Source organism: Aquarana catesbeiana, linkage group LG05 (genome assembly GCF_042186555.1).
Source record: "Aquarana catesbeiana isolate 2022-GZ linkage group LG05, ASM4218655v1, whole genome shotgun sequence".
Taxonomy (NCBI): domain Eukaryota; kingdom Metazoa; phylum Chordata; class Amphibia; order Anura; family Ranidae; genus Aquarana; species Aquarana catesbeiana.
This window is the reverse complement of record NC_133328.1, coordinates 111,943,794-111,960,211: the sequence shown is the minus strand read 5'-3', so window position 1 is coordinate 111,960,211 and position 16,418 is coordinate 111,943,794. Positions and strand designations below refer to the sequence as shown.

Here is a 16,418-nt window from a genome sequence, read left to right as displayed (position 1 = left end):
GAGAAAACCTTGCCAGACTGTCCAATCAGCAGGCTGGAGTCGGAGAGGGATTGTATTATTTGTAGTTGTAAACCTCTGAAAAGAAAAATGAACAAAGCATATCCTTCTATATTGCGTACTTCCCTAAATCCAAAGCTCCTAGTGAAATTTATGTCTGCTGTCTTCCTCCTCTGCTATATGCAAGAGTCATTTCTGACAGGTTATGCTGACTCCAAGCAATTATGGGTGATGAAGGAGGGGGGCTTAAGCACAAAGCCTGTGATTGACAGCCTTAGATTTGCATGTTTCTCTATGTCCAATCCCTCTACTCAGGTTTCAACTTACACTCAGCTCCCTGCTTTATACTGTGCAGTGTGTGCGAGATCAGATTCCTACCCCCTTCCTCTGGAAGCTCAGAAATGCTGTATAAACTGTACACTTTGCACGACTTCAGAGAACAGAGGGCTGTAGATAAACAGGTATAACTGATGTAGGAGGATTTGTTTCATCTCTTTGTATCACCTGAGGCTAGTCACTTCACTGGGTATATGGAAGGTTTTACAACCACTTTAGCTGTAAGGGGTGTCATCTGCCTGATTATGTGGTGTGCCAGAGCTTTATAAATCTCAGGACTAGATGGACAGAAATCCAAACAATTGGCAATAAATATAGCTCCCACCTATGTAAGGCATTCTCGCTGGACAGCTGTCCCTTTGTTTATGGCCTCATGTTTGTCTTTAACCTATAACATTTTAGCAATATCATAAATTAATACATTTTTTATCTCTTAAAGATGCTTTCAAAATCAATCGAACAACTCCGCCAGCCTGGAAGCCATCTAGAGGAATCCGAGGAAGAACAACATAGTGATTTTCTGATGCAAGAAGAGAAGGTGTCCTCCTCGGCTTACTTAAGAAGTTACAGCAGTACAGACATCAGAACTGACCACCTCAGACCTGTGAAGGTGAAAGAGGAGCCACCGGACAGTGACGATGAAAGCCAAACACCACATGAATCTATTCACAAAATGGCTTTTGTGCAACAGGTAATAGGAAAAGAAATAGCTCCAGGATTTGTTATTAAAGTTGTTCTTTGAACTTTAGGACTGACTAAGAAAAAGCAAAACCCCTATATTATGTAAATAGACATTTTTATTTGAATATGTTAATACAGGTTCTTTTTTTTAATGTTAGTAAAGCTGGTCATATACTAGATTTTTGAATAACAGTCCTTATAAATATCTGTGCAAACATTTGCAATGAAATTCTCAGTACATTAGATGACTGGACAAATTTAATTTGATTTTGGAGTGATTGGAATTTCCTAAACAAAAACTACATACACTGTTGAGAAAAAAATTCCATCCTGCACTTTCAAGCTTTCTCATCACTATGGTTGAAAACAAATGTTGATTTGACCCCACTAACAATTAGAAAGTCGAATGAATGTCAGCAAAATTCTATTAGTGTATGGCCAGCTTGAGATCACTTTTAGCTTTAGTGCTAATAGAAATCACAGCCGAGGAGACACTATGGTATGGTATTCTTTTTTTTCTGGACACCTGCTATCCAGAAATATTTATTTTCAGAAAATCATATTCTGAACTTTATAAAAACTCTGCTTCCAGTTTAATGCTGTGAACGTGCTTATGGGACAAAAGAGCACAGGCATGATCTTATCTGCGTGCTGCTGTTTCTCCATTGTCCATTCTGCAGGTTGGAGGTAGGTCCCTGACTAAACTGTATTTTTTAGTTGAAGTACAGAAAGGGGAGATGACTGGCCTGGCTGGACCATCTGGTAGGGGTACTTGGTTAAGAAGACTGACTGAACAGAATTACAAATTCTATGGTAGACATTTTTGTGAGAACCTTTTAATGAGTTTACATACACGCTTAAAATGCCTCCTTTTTTTGTGGGGCGCTATAAATTTATGAACAGTTGACAGCCCTGCTCAGGTGTATCTATCCCAGGGACAGCATGATGTATTTTTCAGCTGATCAGGTGGGATAAAAAGTAAAGTTTAAATAATAGTGGTGAGACCTAGCAGTAGAGAGAGGATCATATGTATGTGCCTTCTTTTGGCACCACTAAGAGTGAAGAACTCCAAGTTCCCTTGTCTAGAGAACTCCAGTTGTTAAACATTCTGGATTACATCCCTTAGCTGTATACTGTATATTTCTGTATAATTATTGTAAATTTTGGTTTGAAGAATACAAGTTAATCAAGGCTAATTTTACCAAGGTATGTATGGCATATCTTTTTCTTATAAATATTTTGATCAATTATGTTTTAGAATTTTTTTAAAATGAGCACAATAGTTCAAATAAATCCTGTGAGGTCAAAGAGGCTTCCCATCATTTTAAACTTTGAACACATCGGTTTTGGGACAGTTTTTTTTGCATGCTTGTTTCAGCAGGATTTTTTGTTTTTCAGGAAAAAAAAACACCATTATGGGAAATTACTATGCTAACTTATTTCACTCCTGGGTTTACATACATATTCTTTTTTTTTACTATTTGGTGAGGCACTAAACTGGAACTAGAGAGTTTATATTGGGTGCCCTGAAACATGATCCACAAGCTTGGTGTAGGTCAGTGACTCACCAAGTAGTGAAGGGAACCTAAGGACAGTCCTAAAATCAAGTCAGCTATGGCAACTCTTATCTGTCCTGGCAGATTCTTTCAGACAAATACATGAACAATTTTAGAATCTCTTGATTCCATTTTGGCAGGCAGTTGATACAGAATGCATGAATATGAATTTTGCAGCTGTTGAATAATAGTAACACACCTATTTGAGAAAGATGAGGAATTGGAAAGGAGACAATTCCCCTAACAGTCTCCAAAAAAAGAGAAATGGACGATCTTGGTACCTCAGATACAATACACATTGAATAAAATGAAAGGTGTTTTATTTTTACAAAAGGATAAAAACAGAATATCCAGATACACAAAAGAAGACATGGTTTAAAATACAAAAAAGTGTGTTGAAATATAGTCTGTCTATACATTAGTTCCACTAATACTTGGTGTGCTCCAATTAGGAGACAAGAGGTTTAGTGGGTCCTCAATGGACACAGTCCATTTCTCTTTTTTTGCAGACTGTTAGGGGAACTGTCTACTTTCCAATTTCTCATTTTGTTAGTTGGATGATGGCACCCCCATTTGGTATTTGAGTGTAATTTTGTTTGAGGCTTGCCCTTGGTATGTAAAGGAAGATGTTATACTAATGGGGCGAAAACTTTCATAACCAACCTGTCTTGCATTTAAAGGAATGTTTGTAAAATTCTCAATTGGGGATAGAGTCAGCAGTACAAACCTGGCAGAGGTTTAACCTTTTCCCATCTCTCCAAAAATAAAGATAACGTTTTGTCTTTATTAAATTTGCCTTTAACCAACTGGGTAAATGAAATAAAGACAGCTTTAAAGTCTTTGTTACCCTAAAAAATGGATCCTGCTCCCTTAAAGCATGTTATACAGCACAGTGCTTGTGCTGTGTAATTTGCCCCCTGTATAACCCAAAAACCTGGCTGATTTTGCCTGGTTCTGCCTCCCCCTGTAAACTAACCATGGTATATCACAGCTGCTGAGCCCTGACACCGTGGTCAGTTTATGCGCCTCTGTCCTCCTCTGTCTCCCTCCCCACCCCCACCCTGGCGGTATGATTATGTCAGATTTTTGCGTCTTACAGCGGTACATTGTTTTGCATGGAAATTTGGCGTTTTATATTGTAGGACTGTAATTCTTAGGAATAACTCACTTAAATCTGTCCAAACAAGAATCTAGTACACATCCTGGATATGATAAAGTTTGAAACACAAAATCATAAATTATAATATAATAAATAACTATAAATAATTATAACAAATAATAATATAATAAAATGTATTCACTAATGTAATCAAATCAAAAACACTGAAATTTGCTCAGTTGCAGAATTGTCGCTGACGTTACTTTCAGTGTTTGATGACAAATTTCCCCACGAATCACTATCAATTCTGCAAGTGATTCTAATTTACTATCGCTGTTTTCTAGCTGGTCTAAAACTGCTTTTGATGTAAAGGGATGCTTTTTGGTTGCCATGGACATTCTCAAGTTTCCAGGCAGAAAGAACAGTATATATAATATAAAACTGCATGCAGGGCACTGGTCAAAGCATTAGGGACTAAGGATGAGCACAATGTTCGAGTGGAACGTAAAGAACATCGGGTGTTCACCTGTTCGGCGGGAGCCTCCCATGGCTTTTTTTTTCTTTTTTTGGCTTGACGGGCGGCGTGAGATGGATTTATATCGTGGAGCATTTTTATTTTTTATAAAGGACTTGTCCCAAAGTGTCTCCAGTCTTTTTTACTATTTTTGACACTTTTTGTTTGTGAAATGGTAGGGATACAATGTACCCATTACCAATTCACATGGGGGGGAGGTCGGGATCTGGGGGTCCCCTTGTTAAAGGGGGCTTCCAGATTCTGATAAGCCCCCCTGCCCGCAGTCCCCCACAACCACCGGGCAAGGATTGTGGGGATGAGGCCCTTGTCCCCATCAACATGGGGACAAGGTGCTTTGGGGGTCTACTCCAAAGCAACCTCCTCATGTTGAAGGCATGTGGCCTGGTACGGTTCAGGAGGGGGGAACACTCTCTCATCCCCCCTCTTTTCCTGTGGCCTGCCAGGTTGCGTGCTTAGATAAGGGTCTGGCATGGGTTTTGAGGGGACCCCTACGCAATTTTTTTTTTTTTTATTTGGTGCAGGGTTCCCCTTAAAATTGATACCAGACCTAAAGAGCCTGGTATGGATTTTGGGGTGACCCCCACACAATTTAAAAAATTATTTTTTTCAATGCGTTTTATCTATATTGTTGAGACCCGACAATTAATTACAGCCGTGATCAGATTTAAATTACTTTTTTCCTTTAGAAATGTCTTTTTGCTATGGTACTGTTCTAAACATGGGAAATTTGCGCCACTTTACAGGCATACTATAGACACTCCCCAGGCATGATTGCTAAGACCCGACAATTCATTACAGCCGTGATCAGATTTAAATAATTTTTTTCCTTTAGAAATGTCATTTTGCTATGGTACTGTTCTAAACACGGGAAATTTGCGCCACTTTACAGGCATACTATAGACACTCCCCAGGCACGATATTTAAAGGAATATTTCGTTTTTATTGTTTCACTTTAAGCATTATTAAAATCACTGCTCCCGAAAAAACTTTCATTTTTAAAACTTTTTCTTGCATTGATACTTGTCCCCTGGGGCAGGACCCAGGTCCCCAAACACTTTTTATGACGATAACTTGCATATAAGCCTTTAAAATGAGCACTTTTGATTTTTCATGTTCGTGTCCCATAGACTTTAACGGTGTTCGCATGTTCTGCACTTTTTTTAATTTGCCGCTGGGCTCTGTCCCCGTGCGTCACAATGCCCCACAGGGAACGGAGCGGCGGCACAGTGATGAATCGAGTAGGTACACAGCCTGTAGACACAGCGCGGGACATCGCAGGATCCTGGGGATAAGGTAAGTAAATTTTCCAGGATACTGAAATGCAATTCCGAGTGTGGCTCGGGTTTACCGCTTTTGGTACTGAAGATTCCTCCTGAGCCACACTCGGCATTACTGCCAGGGAGGTTAAATAATGTCCCCAGTGTATGCGTTTTAAAAAAAAAATGCAGCTGTGTACCTCATTTCATAGTGCCGCTCGGCTCTCACATGACCGTCAGTATCTCGCCTCCTCTCCTCCTCCTGGCTGATGTCAGTAGGGTTTTTCATTCCCGCCCACTGTAGCTGTCAGATCGAGGGAGGAGAGAGGTGGCCAGTCACATGAGTGCCGAGCGGCACTATGAAATGAGGTACACAGGGGCATTTTTTTTTAAATGCATACACTGGGGACAATTTTTTATATATTAGAGGGGATTGTAGGAATCTCACTGAGTGACTTGAAAACCACTTTAAAGGTTTGGTAGAATACTGAGTTTATTTTTTTTAAATATGAAATGCACAAAACAACAGAAATTCACAATTTAGTATCCATTAAACATATTTTAACCACTTAAGGACCGGAAGGATTTGCGCCCTTAATGACCAGGCCATTTTTTGCGATACGGCACTGTGTCGCTTTAACTGACAATTGCGTGGTCAAGTGACGCTGTACCCAAACAAAATTGATGTCCTTTTTTTTCCTCACAAATAGAGCTTTGTTTTGGTGGTATTTGATCACCTCTGCGGTTTTTATTTTTTACGCTATAACAAACAAAGTGCGACAATTTTGAAAAAAAAAAAACATAAAAAAACAAATGTATTCATCAGTTTAGGCCGATATATAATCTTCTACATATTTTGGTAAAAAAGATCGCATTAGGTGTATATTCATTGGTTTGCGCAAAAGTTATTGCCTCTACAAACTACGGGATAAATTTAAGGACTTTTATTTTTTTATTGTTTCTACTAGTTATGGCAGTGATCTGCGATTTTTAGCGTGACTGCAACATTGCAGCGGACAAATCTGGCCCCAAATGACACTTTTTAGGGACCAGTGACATTATTACATTTATCAGTGCTATAAAAATGCACTGATCAATGTAAAAATGACACTGGCAGGGAAGGGGTTAACACTGGGGGCGATCAAGGGGTTAAGTGTGTTCCCTTGGTGTGTTCTAACTGTAGGGGGATGGGCTGCCTGGGAAATCACTGTTCCCGATCACTGGGAACAGTAGATCTCTGTCATGTCATCTGTCAGAATGGCGATCTGCCCTGTTTACCAAGGCAGATCCCCATTCTGCCTTTGTACTAGGCGATCGTGGGTCGCCGGCGGACATCGAGTCCTCCTGACCCGCAGGCACGCTCCCACAGCATACAGTGAGCACGAGCCCGCCCGCAACTGCACCTGCGCGAGCCGACATACAATGATGGTGGTTTACGCAGGGGTGCCAACCTACCGCAGTGCAACTGTGGCGGGCGGTCCGTAAGCGGTTAATATGACATACGAAATACGTGATACTTTCCACTAATATTAGAGATGCAATACTTGTCTTGCATATTTTTCCTGCGTAACTTCCAGTGAAATTGATTTACTAAAGCTGGAGAGGGTAAAATCTGGTGACGTTCTTTATTTAAACCAATCAGTTTCCAGTTTTTTTTTTCTCAAAGCTTAATTGAACAAGTTGAAGTTAGAAGTTGATTGGCTACCATGCACAGCTGCACCAGATTTTGCACTTTCCAGTTTTAGTAAATGAACCTCTGTGTTCTCAGTTGTCAGTGGAGCTAAGCTGTGTTTCATAGCCTATATGCTCTTTGTTCATATGTTTGCTAACCAAGGATGTTGTTTGCTGGTTTCTTTGTTTTAGTCATAAAATGTTGGCCATAATGTGCTATATTGGAAAGAGTACTAATTATTCTTGTTGTACAGCGTTCATTTATGCGGTAAACATGAAGGAACCAGACAAGTGGGTAATGTGGTAATTGGTTCATGGACAATGGTAAGAATGTTGTCTTGGCCATAGCTTGGAGGCAGCCACAGCTCCTCGTGGGAGAAACTCTACTCTAAACCACACATCACTCAATATTATCAGGATAGTCAGATTAAATTTAATCTTATAATGACTAGACTGTAACTATCACCTTCAACAACATTTTAGAGGGGTTATGTGAGAAAACATGGCTGTTTGTGATAAGTCCATCCCATTGCACACCTTTCTAAAGTGTATTATTACCATCACAAAAATCTACACAATTGTGTAAATATTATCATGCTAAACAGTCTTTTTTTTATATATGAAGGTGTCTTTTTTTATATGTGAAGGTGTCTTACATATTATTCTGCCATTTTTGTTTTATGTTATCCAGTCATATGCATGCTTACTGAGTTGCAAATCACATTTGCTATTTGATTTCTAGGTAATGGAAATATACAGTTTGCCTAATTTCTAATTAGGTGTTACTTTTTATAGCTATATAATTTATTTTCTGTAGAGAATCATGTTGTATGACATATTTACATTTTTTTAAAAGAAATGTTTATGTTAATGGAAGCTGCTGTGTTGGAAATAGATTTGGAAGCCTAAGAGATGTTCACTGTAGACAGATGTGTGAATAAGATCAGCAAACAATGAATGGGGGGAATTAGACATATTTACATGAAATAGCTGCTACTCACAAATATATTGTGAATATGAATGCATTTATAGGAATGTATTTGAACTAAACATATGTAAAATATCTTTTTGTTCTTTGGAAAAAATGTACTGCTTAAAATACCCTGCCATCTTTGTAAAAGAAATGATGGGTATGCTTAATAGGAACACATCTATAGCAACAAATTGCAGTAAGCCACAGAAGCCAATCACAGACTCACAGTCATTAGGCTGAATATGCCTAAATGCTGTAAGCCAATTTTTGATTGGTTGCTATACAGTACTGCACATATTGGCCCTTTGGGCTTTATCAATTAAATTATCCCTGGTAATGGAAAAGACAGTTGTTTTTTTCTAACATATTATTAGTTATTGAGAAGCTATCACAACTGCAAAAATGTTCATAATGTAAATTAAAACTGTTTCTGAAATAACTATAAAATGCATTAATGCAAATTTAAATATTAGGAGACATTTTTTCCATATGTATGTTTCCATTATTTGTTTCCATTTTTTTTTTTCTTTGGCGAGGTCAGTTTCTGCCAAGTTTGCCAACCACAAAATATTGAAATATGTAGAGGAGTACAGAAACATTTTGCTTATTCTTAATTAAGGTGTATATATTTTTTTTAACACACTTGAATTTGGGGTTTACTGTATGTACTGAGAATTCCATGCCATACTGATATAAGTGATATTGAAATGGATCATTATCCATAAATAAATATCTTTATGTAATTCATTTTCACACTGCATTTTGACAAAAGAAACAGGTAAAACGAATCACTGGTTGCATTGAATTAAATAATATATTTCCCACTATGTATATTACATTTATTCTATTGTATTTATTTTCACCATTAGTGGTGATTTTGTGTTTTATGTTTTGTAAATAGATTATGTTTATGTTATTTTTACTTTATGTTATTTTGTTAATTTTAAAATAAAGTTGTACCTTGTTTTTTAATGTCTTTTTGTTCTGATGTTTGTTTATTCTTTTAAGTTCACACTCCAAACATAGAATATTCTTTAGGGCTAGGTTCACACTTGTGCTGGCGGTTGCGGGTGTGCAACAGTGGCTAAATTGCACCTCTTTCCACACCCGACATCACCTGCAGCCACACATGCTGCTCCTTTGCAATTGCACAGGGCTGCCAGTCATTCTTAATGGCACCCCAATGCCAATGCAGTGCTTTTGGAAAAGAACCATGCAACTTCCCTCCGGCTGCATTTTAAAAATGGTGCGGGAACTTTTTTCCTGCATGAAATGCAGACACAGCAGCCCATTCAACTGAATGAGCTGCCGTGCCCATGCAAACGCAGCTTGCAGAGCCGCATAGATATGAACCAGGCCTAATGTATGGGTTTTTAATCAAGTACCTGTAATTCTCATCAGTATAATAATATCATACTTTTTGCCTCTTACAAGACTATTTAAAAACATTATTGTCCTAATTTTTATTTAAACTCATTTTTATATGACATTCTTGTTAGCTTTACCTCATTTTCAATGTTGTACAGATTCTTTCTTTAGTTGTGATTTGCATACCAGATAGTGGAATTAGTTTACTAAGATACTAGGAAAGTAAAGGTAGTGGTTTCCCTCCCTAATTAGTGTCTAATGACACTTTTGTTTTCTGTAGTAGTTTCCCTTCTCAAGGCCTTGGGGTTGATTTAACAAAGGGGTACCGAGTGTCCACAATGCAAAGTAAGTGTTCACCTAGCTTAGTAAATACAGTGTTTTTTTATTTTTTATTACGCAGTCTCATGCCAGGAAACATAGGATTTTGCTTGCATGTGATTGGATGAATGACACGAACACAACTTCAACTTATTGACTAAGCTTAGTTTACATGCCTTTGCATTGTGAACATGCAATGTTTACTTTGTAAATGTAAATCTTCACTTCCTGGTTTCAAGGCATGCTTTCTATCTCCGGAATCTTCATAAGGGAGGAAAGGTTTTCTTAGATAAGCTCACCCTACTGTCTGCATGCCTGAGCTATGGTCAGATGAATTACAAGAAGTAAATGCTAAATTAATCATCTGCCCTTACTTAAGATGGCCACGGCCAGCAATGTTAGGTGGTGTTTTTCAAAGTGATTTCTCTGCAAAATAAAGTATGGAGACATGGATGGATGGGGAGTTTGCCTAGTGCACTACATAACATCTATAAAACACCACTCACTATAGACAAACTGTCTAAGTGTATCTAAAAAAAAATGTATTATTCTAGTTTTGGATAGTTTAGGGAAAGGCAAAACCATGCCAGTTCATTTTTTGCCCATATCCCACTTGAGAGATTTCCTCTCACTTCTTATCCTGCAGACAAAATAGGAAGAAAAAGGAAATCTATAAAAAGTGAGGATAGACAATTGTCACCACAACAGGTATTTTTAGACAGTTGTCACCACAACAGGTATTCCCATTGAAACACTTTCCCTCTATTCTGTTGACAACTCATGCTTTTGGATTATCCCTCACTTTCAGTCCTGGTAACAATAGTTACTAGGGCAAAAAAAGATTGTGACTCTTCCCAGTGGGGACACAGGCAGCAATAGGGACCTAAAAGAAGTCTTAAATATTTCACCGTTTTGGCTTTAGATATACTGTAAAAGGGAATTCTAGGAAAAAAAAAATATATGCACATTTGCTTTAAAATATAAAAAAAGAAGTATGACCAACACTTTTTTGGTTATATTTCTTCTTCAACTTCTTACTTTTGCTCTTCTGTGAGCCAGAGTCACATAGCAGTTCCAGGCTCTGGAAGGATCACAACTATATTGGTGGGATTCACCCAGCTGTCTGATTGACAGCTGGCTCCAGCTCTCAATCTGCATCTAAGAGCCGAAGCCAGCTGCACCCGCACCCTCTCCAGCCTGTCGTTCCAGTGAGCACTGGAGGGGCAGAGCAGAGAGCGCTGACTGACTCTGAGAATACTGAGAACTGAGTGATCGCAATCACATGCCTGCTCTATTCTTGGTCTTAGAGCTGGCCTGGGGCAGCTGCAGCATCACACCAATGCTGTAGCGTTGAGCACTCATACTGCTCCTTTAACTACTATAATTGGTGTGAGTTTCATTGGTAGATGTTGCTGCAATAGGTAAAAACTAACTTTTATTCAAATTACACTCCTGGCTCTAGTACACTGCATACAGTGAAGGCTATGTAGGTCACTCCTACTCCACATCGTCCATTCATAAAACACCTTGTATTCCATTTTACAGAATACAAGGCATTGTATGATTGGACGAGGGGCATATGAACTTCATAATCTTCCCTCCTCCAACCACATTACACCTAATATAACAAATGAGATTGTTAATGCATTTCCTACAAATCATGCAAATATTATAGTGTGAGAAAACAGATAAGTATTCTAGATTCAGACATAGACTTTGATGGACCTATGTCAGTAAAATCCCTATGACTTTAATTGAGCAGTACACATGGCAGTTTAGAGGCTGAATTTGACTTGCTATAATCTCGCCTGAAGTTTTTTTCAACGCAGCAGCTACCATTGCAGTGCATTTGAATTGTTGACAAAGCAGGTCAAAGTCAGCATTTTTTTTTTGTAAAACATAGCAAATTCAGCATTTAAAAAAGAATGGCCATTGACATGAATCCTTTATTGCTCCTATGTTTACTACCCTTTTCCAATAACACTGCTGTAAAGCATAATCCTCAGAACTTGACTACATTTTCTTATGGAGATTCTTAGGGGTCTATGTTTAACAAAATTCACTTTGTGAATATCTCAGCATTCATGCAAAAGTTAAAAATAATGTATGTAATGTGTGTGATATGTGTGTAATGTTAGTTTCTATATGTTGTTGTTTTCTGGGCAAATGTTGTCCCTAACAATGTCCTAAGAGAAAATAACCATAAAAACATTTAACTATATGAGTTACAAAACATTTGCCTAATAGAGAAAATAGCCTAACATGTCCTAGCAACCAGCAACTCATCTCCACCTGGGAAATTGAGCCCTCAGCTGGTTATCCCCCTTGGCAAGGTATCCCCCCATGTTGAGGTCATGCGGTCTGGTGTGGTTTGGGGAAGGGGGAATGTACGCTTGGTCCCTCTTTTTTGTGTGGTCTCCAAACCAGACTTGAAGTATCTGGTAGGAATTTTAGGGGAGACCCCCACACCATTTTTTTAATCCCACCTCTCTGTTTAAATTTACCTTTCAGCTGAGAATACCTGGCTGACAGCTGAATGTCCTGAGCATGAATGAGTCATTTGTTGTTAGGATGCTGGTATGGGGTTCCCCAGGCATACCAGGCTCTTCAGCTGTGGTATATATTTTAGGGGGGCCACAAACAACAAATAAAGAGGGTTACCCCAAGTTCCATACCAGATCCTTACGTGAGCATGCGAAGAAAACAAAAGAAAGCGCCTCTGAGTGCAGGTATTTATTTGTAGCAATAGACAAGTAATCCACACTTACAGAGAGGTAAGGGAAATATAGCTCCGAAGGGGAACAGCTCCTGGATCAGTCCCAGTGTCCATGGCAAGAGGCTGCAAGGTAGCTCCAAAGGGATGGCTGCGGTCCCCCGCAAGGAGAAACAGGCAGCTAGTCTGGATGGACGTTCCGTAGTCCGGCAAGGCGCTTGTGGGCGTGTGACGTCACCGGAGTAGAAAGAACCATAACGCGTTTTAGAGCATGCGCGAGGCTCCCACTTCACTTGTGTCTTCTAATCATTTATAGTCATCATCATTATCCCTGGTTCGTTTTTAATCATCATTATCCCTGGCTCGTTTTTAATAATATACATCATTTTTATACATATTCTTTTATTAATTTTCTCCTATTATGTATTATCTAATTTTTTCCTGTTATTGTTATTATTTTTATCATTTTTTTCTATATATATATATTATGTATTTTATATATATCTTATATATATATATATATATATATATATATATATATATTTTTTTTTTTTATTATCTTCCTCCTTTTAAATATCCATTCAGGTTTTTTCTTTGGACGTTTATTCAGGAATTCTCTAAATCCTTAATTAGCCATGTTTTTTATGGTAGCAGACTTCCTCATTTTTAGCTATGCTAATGTTTGTTCTCCCCTGTCAGCTGTAGTGTGTTTATGTCCCAATGTGCGGAGATATTAAAGTCCCCTTCCTTCCCCGTTCACCTTACACTTGAAAAAGGAGCGCGCATGCCCAGTGGGAGCCTCATGCATGCTCTGAAACGCGTTGTGGTTCTCTCTACTCCGGTGACGTCACACGCCCATGAGCGCCTTGCCGGACTACGGAACGTCCATCCAGACTAGCTGCCTGTTTCTCCTTGAGGGGGACTGCGGCCATCCCTTTGGAGCTACCCTGCAGCCTCTTGCCATGGACGCTGGGACTGATCCAGGAGCTGTTCCCCTTCGGAGCTGTACTTCCCTTACCTCTCTGTAAGTGTGGATTACTTGTCTATTGCTACAAATAAATACCTGCACTCAGAGGCGCTTTCTTTTGTTTTCTTCTCATGTTTACCTAGAGAACTGACTTCGCTCATCTGGAAAGCCTGCCCTCAGCGCTGGTTCTAACATAAAGACATTTTGTTGTTCTTCCACCACAGTTTTTACCACAGTGGCTAATTGTTATGGACATTTTTTAATTCCCAGTAATTATAGTCTCACTCGTTATTTTATCCATAGCCTACTATATTATTTACTGTAATTTTCATTACATTATCATTGGTCCTGTGCGCTGGCATGTATGTGTATATTTACGTGAGCATGCAGACTGGCTGACCAGGAAAGTGGAGGACGAGGGTGTGTTTCCCCCTCTTGCACCGTAGCAGGCCTCATGCCCTCAACATGGGGTGGTACCTTGCTAGGGGGATCTCCAGCTGACAGCTGAATGTATTAGGGGAAGTGAATTAGCTACTGTAAATGAATTCTGGTAAAGAAAGTGAACCTGGGTTTACTTTCAGTATCCATTCATGTACATAGAAATAAAAAAAATGATTGGCTGATTGCAGTGAACATAGCTTTACCTTACTTACTAAGCTTAGAGAACATTCGCTTTGCAAATAAAAAATAAACAAGCAACACCGAGCCTTTCAACTGAAAATAATTCAATCACTATTTGACTGATCTCAAGTTAGAAGTTATTTAGAAGGATGGCTAAATAACTGCAATGAAAGTCACATCAAGAATGAACAATTCATTGAACAGATTCTGTTTCTTTAGAAAAGCAACCCCTACATGGCCATCAAAGCAATCAGGAATTCTAAGTATATGCCGAGAAATGTCTGTCGAAACAAAACTCTTCCAAAGTGACTGATCATTGTCTGCTATTGCTTTACCGATGCTGCTATTTGCCTAGGTGATGGCATCACGTTTCATAGAACATCCAGGATAACAGTAGTTATCGGTGACAAATTTACAATAACATTTAATCTAAGGAAATTTTTAGGTCAGATGAACTTAAACTTTTGTGTACTGGGAGCCCATATGGCACTTTTTGGAAAGTCAGGTTTTTATTTTGTCAGTTATCTATGACCCTAAAGGCATATGCATCTTGAAGTGTATGTCCAACCAACACATTTTTATCCATACAGTTCAACCTGTGCGAGTGCACAAGTATCAGTGTCTATAATGGTTTCCCATATCCCTGTATGTTGTGTCCTTTAAGATATATATCTAAGAGTCTTTTAAAGATATCCATACTCCCTGCATCCACCATCAATTGTGGGAGAGAGTTCCATATCCTTATTGCCCTGACAGTAAAGAACCCCCTACACAGTTTAAGGTTAAACCGCTTCTCCTCCAGTCTCATTGTGTGGCCCCATGTCCTTTTACACTCCCTAGGACTGAATAGTTTGTTTCCTATGCTGGGATCCCCATTGAGATATTTGTAAATCGCTATCATGTCCCCTCTAAAGCGTTTTTTCTCCAGCGACAATAAATTTAGAGTTTGCAGCCATTCCTTATAATGCAGGTACTCCAGTCCCCTTATTAGTTTTGTTGCCCTTCTTTGGACTCTCTCCAGCTCCAGCACATCCCTTTGGAGGACTGGTGACCTGAACTGAACGGAAAACTCTGTTGCAGAATTATAGTTTTGTCCCTGGAGTGTATCCCCTTTTTTATGCATGCTAATATTCTGCCTGCTTTGGTAGCTGCAGCTTGGCACTGCATGCTGTTGCTCAACCTGTCATCTATTAGCACCCCTAGATCCTTCTCCATCCTTGATTCTCCCAGCTGTTCTCCATGTTTTTTGACCCCAAGTGCATTACTTTACATTTCTCCACATTAAACCTCATTTGTCATTTGTCTGCCCACTGCTTTTATTATGTTCAAGTCGTTCTGCAAAATGTCCTGATGCAAGTTTATTACTCTGCTTATCTTTGTGTCATTGGCAAAGACTGAGACTGAACTAGTTATCCCATACTCTATATCATTTATGAATATGTTGAATGGAATTGGTCCCAAGACAGACTCGCCACTCCAGACAAGTCTGAGTACATGTTGTTTATCATTACCCTTTGGACCTGTCCCTGTTATCATTTTTTTACCCAAGCACAAACCCTATGGTCCAAGCCTGCGGACATCAGTGTGTAGATTAAGCATTTATGGGGAACTGAATCAAATGCTTTTACAAAGTCCAGATACATCACATCCACAGGCCTCCCTCTATCCAGATTGCTGCTTACTTCCTCGTAAAATGTTGGTCCGGCAATTGGTCTGGCAGGAACGTCCTCTCATAAACCCATGTTGATTACCACTCCATTTTAGATGAAGTGGGGAAGGGTTGGAAATCCTGTCTGGTTTTATTCCCTATATTTGCCTTTTTTTACACTCACTTTCTGCCCTGCTGCTAATGTTTTACTAGACAGGAAGTGAGGGGAAGTCTCAAAAAGCTACACGGAGGGTGCAACATGTAACATGTTCAGCCTCAGACACCTCTCCCCCCGGTCCCCACACCTTGTGGTAGCGACCTGAGGATCTTCTATCCATATTGGCTGCCACAATTCATAGAGCACATCCATGCGGGGCTCCGCCAACACAGATGCGTCATTGACTCACAGATCATTGTGAATCAATGAAGTACAAGTGCCGACAGCCTTTGGTGGCTGTCTGGTCTGTAGTTTCAATGAGCTACCATGGTGCTGTTGAGCACTCTGGTAGTTCATTGATTCTTCCTGTCAAAGTAAAACTGCCTGCCTGTACAATGTACGGGCAAACAGGTTATAATGACAGTCTGTAGGAGACCTGCATGGCATCAGCTTTCCAGGCTCCTAAAACAAAAAAATAGAAAATGCACATTTTTTTACCTGCAAAAAAAATGTGCATTTATT

General features: G+C 39.3%; 1 protein-coding gene across 9 annotated transcripts in view; it reads left to right on the top strand.

Annotated features, from left to right (window-relative positions):
- HDAC9 (histone deacetylase 9) overlaps window positions 1-16,418 on the top strand; it is an 872,451-nt gene that overhangs the window by 703,851 nt on the left and 152,182 nt on the right. For 7 of the 9 annotated variants that reach the window (XM_073630072.1, XM_073630070.1, XM_073630071.1 and 4 more), the window contains one exon: window positions 773-1,024. In XM_073630072.1, coding sequence (XP_073486173.1) covers window positions 773-1,024 — 252 coding nt within the window. Of the gene's footprint in view, window positions 1-772; window positions 9,077-16,418 lie in introns of those variants that run through there. The other 2 variants (XM_073630074.1, XM_073630073.1) reach the window with 1 other exon arrangement.